General features: G+C 26.8%; 2 protein-coding genes across 2 annotated transcripts in view; one reads left to right on the forward strand and one right to left on the reverse strand.

Annotated features, from left to right (window-relative positions):
- Nucleotides 1-6,033: 6,033 nt before the first annotated feature.
- On the reverse strand, nt 6,034-6,951 carry LOC136088108 (piggyBac transposable element-derived protein 4-like). The gene has a single exon (XM_065811771.1). It carries the CDS (start codon nt 6,949-6,951, stop codon nt 6,034-6,036), a length of 918 nt encoding a protein of 305 aa, XP_065667843.1.
- Nucleotides 6,952-9,579: 2,628 nt separating this feature from the next.
- LOC100213938 (inverted formin-2) overlaps nt 9,580-17,545 on the forward strand; it is a 62,133-nt gene continuing 54,167 nt past the window's right edge. Inside the window, exon 1 of the mRNA XM_065813213.1 lies at nt 9,580-10,741. Within this exon, the coding sequence (XP_065669285.1) occupies nt 10,282-10,741 (460 nt within the window). The 5' untranslated portion in view covers nt 9,580-10,281. The remainder of the gene's footprint in view (nt 10,742-17,545) is intronic.

Here is a 17,545-nt window from a genome sequence, read left to right on the forward strand (position 1 = left end):
TAAAAACATAATAAAAATGTAGACATCAAAAACCAAAAGCGTCATTAGGATTTCAGTGACAAACAAAACAAAAATTTGAAGAAGTTAGCAAAAGTAAAATTGACGTAACGTTGTTTTGGCCTGGTTATGAATTCGATTAATTTAGTTAATTCGTATAACAAATTGAAGTTTGTTATTTGGTGGTGTTTTTAAAATAAAAAACGCAGTGATTCACCCAGTGGGCACGCGTCGTCCGTGGGAATCCGTCGCAAGTTGAATTGCGCGCAAAAAATAATGATATACTCCATTCAAATGAACAACTTTGAAAAAAAATATTTTTACATTTTGAGAAAATGGCTGGTTTCCTTGTGTATGTATTATTTTTTTCAAGTCAAAAATCTAAAGTCAAAGTTTCAATTAAGTTGAAGTCTCATAAATAGGGAAAATCAGGAATTGCTCGCAGAAAAAGAAAAAGTTATTATTGCCTTTAAATGGTAAAATACTTAAACCAAAATGTTTTGAACAGCGCAGCTATAATTAAAATATATAAAAAAATTTGTCCCGTTTATTTTGTTTGTTTTACAAATTTTTAATGAATAAAAAAAGGGATTAAAAGTTTAATGTTTTTTTTTTAAGTTAAATCTATGGGGTTTTTGCAATAAACCCCATTCAAAAGAACATAATAGTCGATTTAAAATATCACAAGATTAACAAAATATCACAAGATTAACAAAATATCACAAGATTAATAAAATATTACAAGATTAACAAACATTTTTAATAGTAGTTTTTATAGTTTTAGTTAATAAAAATAATTTTTAGTCGTAGAACATATTTTCATTCTATCAGCTAGAAGCAACATTTTGTTAGTAAGAGGTAACATTTTTTCAGCACGAGGTAACATTCTGTCAGCAAGAGGCAACACTTTGTCAGCACGAGGTAATATTCTTTCAGCAAAAGGTAGCATTCTGTTAGCAAGAGGTAACACTTTGTCAGTATGAGGTAAATACAATTTTATTGTCAGGAAGAGGTAAATACAACTTTGTCAACTTTTTTATCTAATGTTTAAACTTTTTATATTTTAGAGAGCTGCAGCTTTCTAAAATATAAAAGTTAAAAAGAATGTACACATTACAAGCAAAATGTGTAGAAATGGTTGAGAACTAATCCTTGGCGTATTATATTAAAATTTAAATTTGTATCTCTGTTTGGTGTGATATATCTGGATGTAGCTACTATGAATAATACCATTAATAGGCACCGCTGTAGCAAACGGTAGGGGGGGGGGGGGGCGTCAGGGGCATTTGACCCCCAATAATTTTTAAAATAAATAATTTTGAAGAAATTGACTAAAAAAAAAAATAATAAAAAAAAAAGGTCCTTAAAACTATATTAAGGTAGTACTGCTCTCCCAATATAATTTTTGTTCCTATGGACCTGGTAGGTTTAGAAAATCAGTGTTTAGGTCAATTATTAGTTCAGTATTTACTGATGCTGATTTCATAATAAACGAAGTTCTATAGTCACTGTTCGAGCAAAGTAAATCCACTATACAATTAAATGAAAACACAGTGTGCCTCAATTGTGAGAAGATTTACTCCAGTAGCAGAGTTAGTTATTATGCACTGAATACAACAGATGGACCCATTAAGCCAGACTCTTCTTTCAAATATGCATTTACGATAAAGGATGATTATACGAAACATTAAAAACATTATACCATCGTCTCCGACACATATCTGGTAGAAAATATTCCATCTTGAAATTCTTTAACATTAGTCTTCTTTGTGTCACCTATTTTTTATTTGCCTTTGAAATGCATAAAAACAATAATTGTAACATTTTTAAACTGGTACAACTGGTTACCTAACCACGTTGAAAGTATAATCATTTAAAAGGAAGTGATTAACAAATGATAAAGCATTTAAATATCTAATACCTCAAAAACTCATATATATTTAGATACGAATATAAAAACCACGCTAAATGAACAGTACAAAGCTGCAATCAAAAAATTGCGTGAACATTTGATGTCATTTACTGAAACTGTCATGCTTTGTAGCAGACTTGACATTGAAAATCGATTATTGAAATATTAGTTTTGAAATAAATGATGTTATTATAATGAAAAATGGAAACTTCAAAGAATTGTTGTCTTATCGACTTGATGCTGCAGACAAAATTTTAGAACACCATTTAAAAAGTTAGCTTTTTAGATTGGCAGCCATTGAGACAGTTTTTGGATTTTCACTACCGCCCTAAAAACGGTACCGTTTTGAAAAATCAGATGTACAATTGAATAGAGCTTTAGCGACCTTAAATTGACTAGAGATTTAGAGCCGTTAAATTGACTATATTTTGGCAATTTGCCTTTATTGTAGTCCATTAGAAAGTGGAATAATGAAGTAGAAACACACAGACGTCTATCATGCTTACTGTAAATAATCAAATTTTATTCAAAATTCATTTTTACTCAATGTCGTTTAAGTAAAAAAAATTTTAATAAAAAATTCAATAAACTTATATGTTGTCGGGTGGTTCAGTCAAGATTTATTTTTTTAATAAAAGTTTGTGAGAAAGTTTTAAGCTGGTTTCTTTTTAAATATTCAGCCATTTATGTGAACCATATCAATGACAATCTAATAAAAAAAGGAAAAAGATGCGTCTTGAAATGGAATATTTGGAATCATTTCCACCAATTTAAACTAAAAGAAAATTACTCATCAACAATAAGGGTGCGAAATTTTACCAATAAAAACAATTTTGAGAAATTTGGAAATGTTAAGTTTGATGATTTTAAAAATGTCGATAAAATCTTGAATCTTTGATGGAACAACATTCTCCTCCAGGATTTATATTTGAGAAACTTCGTTATAGTTATTTAATATATTTTCGAAGAAAAAATAAATCAAAAAACATTTTGGTAATAAAAGTTTAAAAGATAAGTATATAAACAAGAATAAAGAATTTACATAAATAAAAAAAATAAAATCGAAACAAATAAAAACAAAGTTAAAAGAAAAAAGTCTTCGAAATTGGAAAATAATAAAAAAGAGATAAAATTTTTTCTACCATATTAAATATAAATATCATACAATATTTTATGGAAAGAAAAGAAAGCGAACAATTTTAAATGAATGTTGTACATTATTTATGTCGTGAATTTATGTATATAAAAAATGTTGAATGTATTTATTTTTTTGCATTTTTCTCTGTCAATTTAGTTGTTGTTGTTTTTTCTATATCTTGATATTTACTTTTGTTTAACTCATCTATGTAATGCGTAATATAGGTTTTAATATTGTATGTAGTAGTGTATGTATATATTTTTTTAATTTAAGTTTGCCTTTATTTTGCTTTTTTATATTTTTCTGCGAACATTTTTTTCTCTCACTCTATCCTTCTGAACTTATGTGATTAAAACTTTTGTTTTCTTTTACATTTTTTCCTCACTCGTCTTATCTCATCCGTTCATTCTCTCTTTTTTTTTATTTTTCTGAGCATTACTCCTTTATATTTTTGTTCTGATTCCAACTTTTTTAATATTAATGTTCCTATTACTTGTATTAATGCAGTTTACTTTATTATTTCCTTGTTTTAATATGTTTTTATTTTGTTTGTTTATTTTATTAAGGTGTCACTCCATTGACTAGTTTTTAACTATATGAGTGACACCGACCCTAACTTTGTAAATTATAATTAAATTTGTAATTTTTGATTTTAAGGTTAAATAAATGGATAAAAAATTTTTTTTTACAATAAGCTCTGTTTAGATAAAACATTGGGCATTCTGTTTGTGTTTGAGTCAATAACTGTTAATAAAGGGCTTCGTATTTTATTTAACTATATTTCTTTACCTGAATTTTTTTCCAAAGGCCATAATTGCAGTTTAACAAACAGTAGTATGTTAAAAAAATTTAGCCCATATAAGAAATACTATACAATATATAACTCAATCTTGACAATTAAAATAAAATAGACACTGTTCTCTTCAAAGCAGACCTTCATACTCCATTGTCATTTTATGTTATGTATTAGTTTTGCATCGCGCTTTAGAATAATCGTAACGGTTATTGTACGAACAACCAGAACCGTTCCGTGGCATTTCGGGGCCCCCTGTGAAACCAAAATTTAAGGCCTCTACATTAGTGTGTAACCCGCACAGATCCTCTTTTAATCTATATTCTAAGTTCTAATCAATTGAGTAATTTCCAGGAGTAGTGTTTATAAGCGCGCATAAAGAAAATAATAAACATAAAAACAAAAAATTTTGAAATGAAGAGAAATTTTGCGAGGAAATGAAAAGTAATAAAAAAAATTGAAAAAAAAAAAAAAAATCATGGAGAACCACATTGTTTACGTTATTACATAATATTTAGTAAATATTAAGAAATCTACGTGCTTTGACTTCTAGAAGCTTTTTTATCACCTCTTTTTAGCTAATATTACCGACAACCTCACTTTCAATAGAAATTAAATTAAAGTCGATCTTGATTCATTGCGGTTCTTAAATATGCTTTAATCAACTTCACTCTGCTAAGACTATAGTAATTGGTATAGTTTCTATAATTCGCAAAGCTATACATAGATTTGGAAATATATCCACCAGATTGATACTTTTAAATATTTTAATGATGACAATTTTGATGGAAGTACAGTTGAAATACTAATATATAATTATTTATTTGAATAAACCTTTCCTTCAGTGACACAGTTACATTATCTATAAGAAAAATGAAGAATTATATTTGATAACGTTTTTTAGAACCTCCAAATAAAAATCATTTTTAAATCTGAATACTTTGCTTGCATCGTTTTGCTAATTACGTTAATACGAAAGAAGATTTAGGAAAGGAAAACATTTCACCTGATTTAAAAGCGTTTCAACATCATTTTGGCCAACCCAAGTCAAGAATATGTTATTCTTATTTTCAGATTGATAGACAACTTTGTTACCTACTGGATAGAAAGATTTACTAGAAGTTTCACTACCAGTAAAATTATTACTATCACAAGAAATTTGAAAATAATTTTAAATATTACCTATCTATTTATTAACCCTTAAAGGACGGGAAAAAAAAGTTACGTTAAGGACGGCTGGGGTATTAAACTACCCCAACTAAAAATATAGGTTTTTATACAAAATATGTTGAACTTTTTAAATTAAAATGCGTGCTTTTAACAAAAATATCAATTTTCTCAATTTTTTTTTAAATAAAAGTGATATTTGAGACAATTTATTTAAATAAAAACAAAATATATCTTCTATATAAGGCAACTATTGCAAACAATTTTGCTATGAGCCTTGCAAACAGAATGGCTACATGATGCACATTGCAGACGGGTTTTTCTGTCATGAACACGAGGACACATATAGCATCTTTTTATATGCTGCTCTTGTATTGGTTGAACTTGATTTAAAAGGCTATTTTGTGCAATTACTTGGCGAAGATTATTATTTGCAACTATTTTTGGAAGATTGTCATTTGCATCAAATTTTTTAATAAGACTTTTTGATAATTCTTTTAAAAATTCTCTTCTTCTATGAGAAGCCCCATTTTTATAATTTGGGTGAATTGATAAGAATAAAATCAAAGCATTGTATGCTGCAATATCCAAAATATTACAAAACATTGTAAATGGCCATCGGTTACTCTTTCGGCGACTCGAGTAGCACCTGACAACCTGGTCTAATGTGTCAACTCCACCTTTATATTTGTTTTAATCTAGAATAATATGTGGTTTTTCATTATGATCCACAACAATGTCATTACTGTGATGGAAGGTTGATAATAATATTACTGCTTTGTTTTTCTTAGGTACATAAGAAACTATTGTAGAGTCATTTTGAAAACCAAAGATGCTAGAGTAAACTGGTCGATGTAAGGCTGGCAATAACTTTTTTGGTATTTCTCCTTTATTTTTTTTAATGGTGCCAGTGTATGTCATTTTACGTCCTAGCAATGCACGTGCAAGATGAATGTTTGTAAAAAAATTATCAGCTGTTATGTGTCTACCACTTCCATTTAAGTGATCAGTTAGTTCAAGAACTACTCATGTACCTTGTCCAACATCACGTGCTCCATTTACTCTACCAATATACGGTTGCAAGTTTATGCAGTAAGAGGTTTCAGCATCACATAATATCCATATCTTCATTCCATACTTTCCTGGCTTAGTAGGTATAAACATCTTAAATGGACAACGTCCCCTAAATGTAACTAGTTGCTCATCGACAGTGAGATATGCACTTGGATTGTAGTTGCTCTTACATTTAGTAATAAACATTTCCATTATATTTCTTAAAGGTGCAAATTTGTCTTCAAACCGTCTTTGATTTCTTGTTTCTCTCTCATCAAATCGAATGCATCGTCGCAAGTTAACAAATCGATCTCTTTGCATTGAAGCCGAAAATATTGGTATGCCATCTAATCTACTCCAAAGTTCTTTTATGCTTTGGTTTTTAGAATGGAACACTCCAGCTAGAAGAAGAATTCTAATAAACTCATAAAGTTCATTTACTGTCGTGTCAATCCATCCTTCTAGTTTTATTCTACGAGCTTCAGCATTAGTGCAGTTGACAATAATTCTAATCATTTCTGGTGTTATAAAGAGTTTAAAGGCAGTATCCACACTTTGGCCGCAAACCTGAGCTGCAAACCTTGTTGGGCCAGTTGGTTGTCGAATAATATTGTGTGCACGTGGCTGAGCAGCATCTACACATGGAAGTTTACTCCAAATTTCCTCACCATTCTTTGAAATCATGTTTTGATTTAATATGTGATTTTCCTGAACAACTTCTTCATCACTTTCATCAGAGATAATAGCATCTGATTCATCGTCAGCTGTAATAATATCTTCTTCATCATCTGTAAGATTTTCGTCAGCTGAGTCATCACTTGAAAATAATTCATTTAAACTAAAAATTATATTATCAGCCTCGACTGCAGCATTTCTTCTTGGGCGACTCATTATATTAGTTTTATTTATTCTAAAAAATAGTTTCAGTGTTTATCAAACAAAACATGTGAAAAATATATAACAAATTCTTAGGCATTATTATTTTGTATCAATAATATCAATATTTTTGACACAAAAACAAAATATATGCAACATGAGCACACTATTGTTGCTACAGTGATTGTATATATATAATGCATATATAGTATAATTTACTCATGAAAAAGATAAATAATACCCCATACCTATTAAAAAATAACTAAAACACAAACAAGTATTAAACTAAACATGATTCATATAATTATTTATTGATTCACTAACTAAAAAATGGGAAAACTTGCATGGGGTATAAAAATACCCCAACCGTCTTTAACGTAACTAAATTTTTAACAAACAATATTATTGTCAATTAATTAGTAAAACAAAAACATTTTACACTAACAACTTCCTTAAATGATAATAAAAGATGTTTTGAAGTGGCAGTTCAAATAGTCAAAATTTGTTGATGTGGCAGTTAAAAATAAACTCTTCTGGGGTAGTAAAATACCCCGCCGTCCTTTAAGGGTTAAAGAAGACTATCTGTTTAATGAGTTTTTTCTTTTCAGAGCACCAGATTTATATTTGCAAACTTTTTCTGGGGAGTTCTTTAACTTTATTTTAATCCTATTTTTTTTTGATTACATAGCAAAATTTTAATAAAGCATCATCAAACCGCCGTTTTTAGGAACTACAAAACATGCTCGGAAACTGTAAAAAAAAATTAGGATTAAAAGAATATTGCAATATGATATTTAATATCGCAAATATTTGGGAAATAAGACTATTAAATTACTAAATGAAGAATAATTTTAATTTTTCATTCTCTTGCGAAAAAATGGGGCCCCAAAAAGTTCAGAAAAGGTGGGGTCCCGAAGCGTAGCAACATTTGCACCCCCTTACGGACTGGTTCTACGAACCACTACCCTTACCATCTTTTAACTTATCTTAAAAAGTCTAAAGTAGCGCTATAAAAGCGTTTAAAACTGTAACATATCTACGAGAATCGCCCACAACTTCAGCAATTGACTGCAAATTCAGCCTGCAGCAGTTTGCGACTTCATGTCTTTAATTAATCACAAAAATAGAAAGATTTTTTTCGCTTATTATTATTTGACTAATGTTTTAGCGACTTGAGTTTATTTTTAGTTAAAATAAACGAAATTTATTTTAACTATAAATAAACTCAAGTACAATATTTAAATAGCTACAATTAAACTTGTGCGATTCATAAGTTTTATGATGATCAAGTAAACAATATTTGTTACTGTAAACAATATTTGTCTCAACAGATCTTTTTTAACTTATTCTTATACTAAATATTTTTAAATGCGCTTAATGAGAAAACATTTTAGTAACGTTAATCAAATGATGTTTAGTAATGTTAATCAAATGCCAATCTGAAAGATTGGCATCTTTCTGGCAATCTTATTTAATTTTATTGTTTGAATAACTAATGATTTATATATATATATATATATATATATATATATATATATATATATATATATATATATATATATATATATATATATATATATATATATATATATATATATATATATATATAATATATATATTTATATATATATATATATATATATATATATATATATATATATATATATATATATATATATATATATATGCCGACGAAACGAGTTTCGAAGTGGAGGGGCACAATCGTCTATTTATAAAAAAAGTCCTCTATATGCAGAATTTTCTCTTAAAAAAAACAAAAAAACAAGGTTCTTTATAAAAAAAGTTGGCGTTTTTTTTTTTAATTTTTAATTTAAGTTTTTCCAAAAATTAAAAATAATTTTTAAAAAATTATAATTATATAATTATAAAATTATAATTATTTAACTATAATTACTTTAAAAGAAGAAAAAAAAAGGAAGGATTTTAATAGTTTATAATAAAAGCACTTTTATAATACCACAAATTTTCGTTCTCTAAGATTTTTAAGTGTTTCCCGGAAAACTTAAAAATCTGCGAGCGCAAAAATTTTTTATTATAAAAGTTCTTTTATTATTACCTGTTAAATTTTTTTTTTTTTTTTTTTTTTAATCTATGTAGTTATAGTTATATATTTATAGTTATAAACCTAATAATTATATAATAAAAAAAATTATCCCGGATCCATAACGAAAGTTTTGTTTTGAAAGCAACCAAGACAAGTTTTGCATTGGAAAAAGTTATAAGTTAATTAATAAAAATAAATACTCTAAAAAACTATTAAGCAATAATAAAATACTGGAATTAAAAAATTTAAATTCTTTGATTACAATTATTTTTAAATAAAACGTTTGCTGTAATTTTTATAAGATGTGGATTAAAATTTCTTTTATGCGTTTAAAATTAGTTTTGAATCGGGCTTTTTTTTTTCTATAATCAATTGGCGTTAAAACTTATTTCAAAAAGTTAAAAACTAAAAGCTGAACGCGTCCAAAAAATTACTCAATTTCGGAAACTTTCACAATAAACAAAACAAAAAAGATCAAAAGTTTTCTTTCGTAGAGTCTTAATTTTAATAAAAATTAAATTAGCCCATTAGGTTTATTGAAAACTGCCGTGTAAAAGAGCCTAATATCTCCTACTTCTGTTTTTTAAACATATTTTGAGTTGCGTAATTTAGCAGTATTTTAGTGATGATCTTTTTGAAAATAGAGACCTACGTAAATATCAATATCACTATAGTGGTTATACAATAATATTTAATTTTTTATGATTGTTACTATTTTGAAAGGACAAACATAATTGAAGTTTACGTCTTGATGTGCTAACGAAACTGCTAAAAACAAAAAATATTGTTAAAACGAAAAAATTAAATAATTAAAAACACATAAAATAATACAAGTCGTTTTAAGAGCAATAAGTTATTTTATAGAACAATAGATTGTTGATATAGAGAAATTGGTCTGTTTGTTATTAGTATGAAAAAATGAACTAAAAATTGACTTGCAACTGAAAATGATGAGTTAACTGCGTTAAACAAATATGGAAAGATTAAAATAAATTATATTATTAAAATTCATTGGCAGCATTTTTTTTCAAACAACAATAATAAAATCGTACTTTTAAAAAATAGTAATATGAAATAATCACTTTTTTTGTAATCTAAATATATGAATGTTATTGTAATTTTTATAAGTATCATTTAAAGTAATTAACCAATACCGTCATGTCATTATAAGGTATTAACTCAACAAAAGATGACTGAAGTTTTATATGTGTTAAATCGTTTGAAGGAAAATATTTAGTTGAAAAGCAAGGTTAAGATTGCTCAAAAAACAAGTTTTCACGATGAGTGTTAAGTTTAGAAAAATCGTAAACAAGCTTCACAATGCTTTAGACGAGGAAAAACGCAACTCAATCCATTCGGATGAAATATATATTGAAAATGAAAAAAATAAAAGACGTTCGTTTTTACGAGATGTGTTTGGGGATGAAGATTCTAAAATGTGGATAGACTTATTTACTAACTATCCTAGTATTCAAAATACAACAGGTTTGAGAATAAAGTTAGATGCTGCAGATAATAAATGGATGAATTCTTTTGTTGATTTTGGAGGTCTTGAAGCTGTATTTAATATGGTTGAGTCAATGACCTTCGTTAAAAAAGAACGAGGAGGTAATGGTTGTCAAATGGACGCTATAATAACACTATTAGAAACAATAAAATGTATAAAGGCAATAATGAAAAACAAAATTGGTCTCGAAAACTTTATTTACAAAAGTCAATTGTCAAAAAAGGTTATACTTGGTAAGTTTACTTTTATATTGATCAAAATATTAAAAAAAATAATAATAAAAAAAAAAAATGTTTATAAAATATTTCTTATTTAAAAAAAGAGGTTTGAGTATTTTTTATATACTTTTTTTTCAATAACAACTAATAACATAACCGAGAATGAGTTTGGATTAACGAGATTAGAGTTAACAAATGTGAAAAAAATGAGATGTTTTTTAGAATTCTTTTTAAAACTAAATCAATATTTGTTGACAGATTCTAAACTTTTTGTTTCCTGTCTCCAAGAGATTTGCAAAAACAAAAAAAATTGATGTTTTTCTTTAAATTTTGTTAGTAATATGGAGTATTATTGCAACTAATTTGTTTATCATGTTCAAGTTTCATATACTGAAAAAAAAATTTTATGTGCTAAACCTCAAAAAAAAAAGTTTTGTCAACTTTTGCAACTAAGTTATACTCGAGCAGGAAGTTGACTCACAAAATTAAAAAGTCATGCATAGCGTTTAATATAAGTCCAATTTGTTTAACAAAACAGTATTTTTAAACTTTATTTTTTTTAAGGAGTTTCAGCTGGAATATTTTTTTTCAATACCAAAACTGCTAATTATGTTTTGGTGAGCCTAAATTACTCAAAGCATATACTTTATTTCTCTTTTTAAAAATAACTTGTCTGGTCACTTTTGGATCCTTTTAACTTGTTTGGACACCTTTGGATTTTATCAAGACATTATAATATTTAAAACAAAAACAATTATTTTCATGATTCAGAATTATTTCCGATAAATAGAAACTTCCTATACAAGTTGTTACATACATAAACGAGTTGCTACTTCTTATACAAGTTGCTACTACTTATACAAGTTACTATTTCGTATACAAGCTATTTTTTTCACTTATCTTATCTTTATTAAACTTTTTCTTTTTCTTTCTTTTATTTCTAACTTTTTAACAGACTAATTTCAACGGACTTTTTTTCGCTTTTTAAAACAATCATATTTACTGAGTTAGTAGTAATAATTCTTTTTCTTGCCTCTTTTAAATTTTTATAGCTTTTTTAAATATCAAATCTAGAGGAGATAAAGCTACATTTGACTTATGCGCACTACGAACATCATTATTATTTGATTATGAAATATCGTAATGTGGCTTTCAAACCTTTTGAGTAATCAGCTTTTAGCACATCTTTCTGTGATATTTTTATAAAGTTAGACCTATAGTTCAGTGAATAAAAGACCTTTAGATAAAAAAAGATTCTTGTTTAAGTCTTGCAATAAGTTCTTCTTGTTTAAGTCTTGTATGAGTTAGCATTTGCTAAATTAAAAAAGTTCTTCCTATCTACAAAAGATTCCTACCATCCAAGTTTTCTAAACAGTTTACAGTCCGTTTGCTGACTTTAACTATATATATATATATATATATATATATATATATATATATATATATATATATATATATATATATATATATATATATATATATATATATATATATATATATATATATATATATATATATATATATATATATATATATATATATATATATATATATATATATATATATATATTGTAATGTGCATCTAAAATGAACAAATGGGCTTAGGCCCCCTCAATTTTATCTTTTGCTTTATTTGCAACCTAATCATTTTTTTCTAATTTTATAAACAATCTTTTTTAATTTTATTGAAGAAATACTATTAGTTAAATTTTTATTTGTAACATACATCTACAATCCTCGAATAGGGTTATTTTACCCAAATCAATTTTACCATTTTGCCCTAACTATGACTTTTATCACTTTGTTTAGATTTTTTTTAAAAACACAAATTTTGACCTAATTTTTGACTAAAAATTTTTTAAAAAACTATAAACAGCGTTCTTTTCTCTTTTGTCTTTAAATAACTTATAACTATTTATGATACCTGTTTGCAAGATTAAACGTCTAGAGAAATTTACTTTTATAAAAATGTTTTTGATATAACGGTATCAGAGTTTATCCTACAGTTTTTGATTTAAGAGTTGCGTTTTTCAAATAAAGCAAGAAGTTACGTTTAAGAATTCGTAAAAAAATAGTTAATAATAAAAAAAAAGGTCAAACTTTGAAATAAAGACATGAACTGGGTAATAGGTTATCTTGGGTCTAGGCCCGTAGAAAATTTTATAAGCAACCCATAAAATTGAATAATGGATTTAAGTAAGATTTTTCGAATAGTGAATAATTTTTCTTTGTCTTTTAGATTATATTTAAAAATTTTCCTCGAGTTAAAAACTCAACCAAAATATTTTACGAGCCTTTAACAATATAATGTTAGAGGCTTGTTAGAGAGAATGTCCAATCTGAATTAATTTTTGCAATAGATCTTTTTTTTGAACCTAATATTGATTTTAAAAAGTATGAAATATTCATTGAAGGTTTAAAGCTATAAAAAAAAGTATTATTTATGTTTTTTAAATTTTTCCACGTTACTCGACATTTTTAAATGTCTAGACACATAATATTCTGAGTTCAATAATAACACAAATTGCTGAAACAGTTTTAATAACTCGTATTGAAGGAAAAGTTTTATTCATAACAAATAAAATGAAGAGCGGAAACAAACAAAAAAATTTTTTTTAATCCATTAAGTATATTACTAAGTTTGCTAAAGATAGTTTTAATCAAACTAAAACATAGAATGTGCCTTTTGATAAATCAATATCAAAAATAATTTTAAACCTACTCTTACACATTAAACAAGGTTTACGTCTCAATCCTACATTGCATCTTAAAATAATACACCATAAAAATGGTTTGGCAATACGAGTCAAATCTATTATGCAATAATGATTTTTTTTTAGCAATATTGAATCAGATATTTGCGTCATTAGATATTTATTAGTAAATCAACTTTTAAAGCATAATACTTTTCATTTCGCAGCCACTACGAAAAGGATTAAATAAAAAAAGATTAAATAAAAAAGGATTAAATAAAAAAGGATTAAATAAAAAAGGATTAAATAAAAAAATAAATTTTTAAAAGAAAACAAGCTATAAAAAAAATTTTTTATAACTTTTTTTCTTTAAAATTGAACTTTAACTGTTCGATGAAAATTACTTGTAAGATTATTGAGATAATATTTCATTAACAAAATTAATTATGGAAAACATCTCTTGAACTAGAACGAACTGATTTGATTAGAATGAATTTATGAATCATGTATTAATTTGTGATCGGACTTTTAAAGCTATGACTTTGACATGCTTTTAAAATTTTTTTAAGGGTTGATTAATCATTATTATTTATTTCAGCAATAGGGTAAAGCTGGGCATGTAGGGGCACTTAATAAACAAATGCGAGTTGCGGATGATAAACTAATCATAGTTAACACTGTTTTTTACAAATTTCCTAAAATTTATTAATATAAAAAAATTTCTGAAAATAAGTTATGACAACCAAAGTAACGAAACTCTAAACTAGTAAAAATTTTACTATTTGCAGGTGGTTGAGGTTGGTTGGGGGTGGTTGAGGCAAAACGAGACAGTTAAAAAGCAGCAGTTATTCGTCAATTGCAAATCTTTAAAAATGATGAAAAATGAAGGCAATCTAAATATGTTCAGATATTAAACTCTCACAAAAGTAACATACTCATAGAAACTATACACCCATACACCCATACACCACATAAAAAGAAGTAACAGCTAAAATAAAAATTGTGCTTCTTTATAAAATACCTCCGCTCTACTTTAACCTATATATTATTAAATTGGTTACTACTACTAAATTTAAAATTAAACAAAAAAATTTGATGACATAAATCACACAAAAAAATCCTGAAACTATTTGGCAATATTTTTGATGAGCTGCCTTATTAGCAATAAGTCAATATAGAGCAAACTTAAATATGCCATATGTATCAGCAGCTTTTCTAATTTTAAGTTCCTTTTCACTCGCAGCTAAAACTGCATTTCATTCCATTTTGGATGATTGATCATTCTTAAATCATTTCCTACCTTCTTTGTTTACATTAAACACTATTAATAATTGAAGTTAAGTTATAAAAAGAGGATAAAAAGTACTGTCTGAAAAATTTAAATTTTTTATAAATAAGGCAAATTCACAATAGTTCAAGATAAATCTTTTGTCGTTGTATCGCTTAAAAAAATACGCAAATTTTGTTTTTCGCAAACCTGCTGATGCATTTTGGTACTTTTAATGCATTTTGGTATTTCTAAAAATATTTTTTTTACAATAATAAAGCTTAATAATTTAGAATGTTTTACCAAAAAAAATTTTGCAAAGCATAATTTTTAGCTGAGATATAAGGCTACAGGCATAACTGTCCCATTATGCCCCACTGTCCCGATATGTCTAGCTCTACTGGTTTATTATAGTGCCAATATATAGAGCAAAAACCTGACTTGTAAACCAATATGTATATCCTTACCAAAATACAGGTGAAAAAAATCACAATTTAGGAATTAATATGAAACAGGCCATAGTTTTATTGTTTGTAATATTTATCAACGAACTTCTCAACTAAATTCTTATTAACAACAAGTTGTATGCGAAAGCAATAATAATTGCTTTGAATAAAACTTTATTTCAAAAAACTTCCAACAATGTGATCTACGGTTCTTTAAGCAGGGTAAAATAGCAAGATAAGAAAAACGGATCACTTTCTACTAATTGAACCGCAACATTATTTTTGAATATTTAAAAAGAATTAAACATTCGATTTAGACACAATGATCATGTTTAGAAACGTTTATTATTCTATTGTTGTAAAATATTACCTTACGTCTTTAAATTTTTCATCGTTGCCTCAAACATTTGGAAATTTTACGTGATAATTTTTACGTAACATATAAAAATAATAGATAATGAAAACATTACAGTAGCAAAGCACCAATAAATAAGAATATGATTTACTGACTCACTAATCTATCAAAAATGGACATTAAAGTTGTGGATATATATATATTTTCAGCAATCAAGCCAGTTAGTTTAGTATGAACTTCCGTCTAATCTCAATAGATTTAACTGCATGAAATATCGTAAAATTTCAGCCGTTTTATAAAACGACTGTGTAAATAGTCATTTTGTAAAATTCCTGTAACTATTTATTGCAAACTTTATTATGTCAGTAACAACTAGTGCACAGACATGAGGGTATTTAAAAGATAGCATTTAATCCCATGTCGAAATAACCAGACCATGCAACCCTATGTTCTTGGATTTTTTTCATATTTTAACCATAGTTAGTACATTATAAAATTTGATTAGTCCAAAAATTTCATGTTCTGACTCTTAGCTGTTCCTAACTTATAATTTTAATTTTGGCCTATAATATTGTTTTGATCAATTCCGACATTTTAAAATTTGCATTTTTTTTCTTAGAATAAATTTTTACCTACAAAATTATATTTGTTAATTGCTAAAAAATAACAGGTTAAACTTGTGAGACTATTTAAAATAAAATTAGAACTTTGTATCAAGGTACCCCATGGGTGGGGTACTTTTATACAAACTTTGAGCATCATTACAAAAGTAAATAAAAATTATAAAAATTAAAGAAAAGGCAGATTTTTATTTGAAAGATAAACATGTTAATAATTATAACCCAAATAATGCATCCAATGGTCCAAATCACATTTTAGAAATCTAGATAATATATTGTTTTAAATGTCATTCTTAAATGTCAATATATAATGGCTTTGTATCGAAATTGGATTTCCTATTATTATATTTACATTAATCTTTTAAAAACCAACTGTAAATATTAAAAGAATTGATTTTCAGAATTGTTTATGATACAATGGAGTACTATTTTACAGTTTTAGGGTCCCCCACTAATGCTGTATCAAGTTGCCTTATAACCATACTTGCTAATAGAAAACGATTGCTTTATTTTTAGTATCGACTTGTTTTTCAATAGTTTTGTTTAATAAATTAAAAAGCCAAGAGATTGTAGTTTACAAAATGATGTTACTTACCGATAGACACATTGAATAACATACCTTAAAACTAAGCAACTTTAAAAACAAATAAATTTTTTTTTATCATCAAAAAAACACAAAACTTAATCCCTCTCAGGGCTAGTGATATCAAATGATATAATTTTTTATCAAAACATAGCTCTAATAGTAACTTTTTAAGTATTTGTCATAACTCCTAAGATGCAGTCCATATACGCTGAATCCTCCACATCCTCCATCCACACTCCACATCCTCCATCCCACTCCACATTCTCCATCCACACTCCACATCCTCCATCCACCCTCCACATTCATCAGAAAAGTAATTCAACTTGATGTTTGAAGGTAGAGTTTTTGTAATATAAATACATAAATTGGTCTGAATTTGAAAAACAAAACATGTGTCATGTCGCGTATCATCGGACATAATACAAAATGTAACTCATGTAAAATATTGCCGTTTACTTTATAGTATAAGACAACTGGGTATGGGTGCATCCAGATTTACACCAATGATAACTTTGGATCTCATCTTGCACAATATATTCATAATTTTCTGAAAAGTTAATAACCACAATTTTTTTCACTTAGTTTAAGTTTTAAGGCCTTAAGAAACTTTATTTGACATTTAGAAAAATGTGAGCAGTTAATTCATCAATACACTTCTTACTCTATATAAGTTTCAACAGTTTCAGTTTGTGTGACGAGTTGGGTCCTGTCAGTTCCTTGCCACTGGTTAAAACTTAACTCATCATCAAAATCTTCAAGATCTTTAAGAAGAATTAGCCGATGGCTATTTTTTCCTGAACAACTCAAACATCTGTGAACCTATCGTTTTTTGGTATGTCATAAGCCACCTAA

This window comes from Hydra vulgaris, chromosome 12 (genome assembly GCF_038396675.1).
Source record: "Hydra vulgaris chromosome 12, alternate assembly HydraT2T_AEP".
NCBI lineage: Eukaryota > Metazoa > Cnidaria > Hydrozoa > Anthoathecata > Hydridae > Hydra > Hydra vulgaris.

Bases quoted from the DNA above. Each gene is read 5' to 3' on its own strand.
- LOC136088108 (XM_065811771.1), bottom strand. From the start codon at position 6,951: ATGAGTCGCCCAAGAAGAAATGCTGCAGTCGAGGCTGATAATATAATT.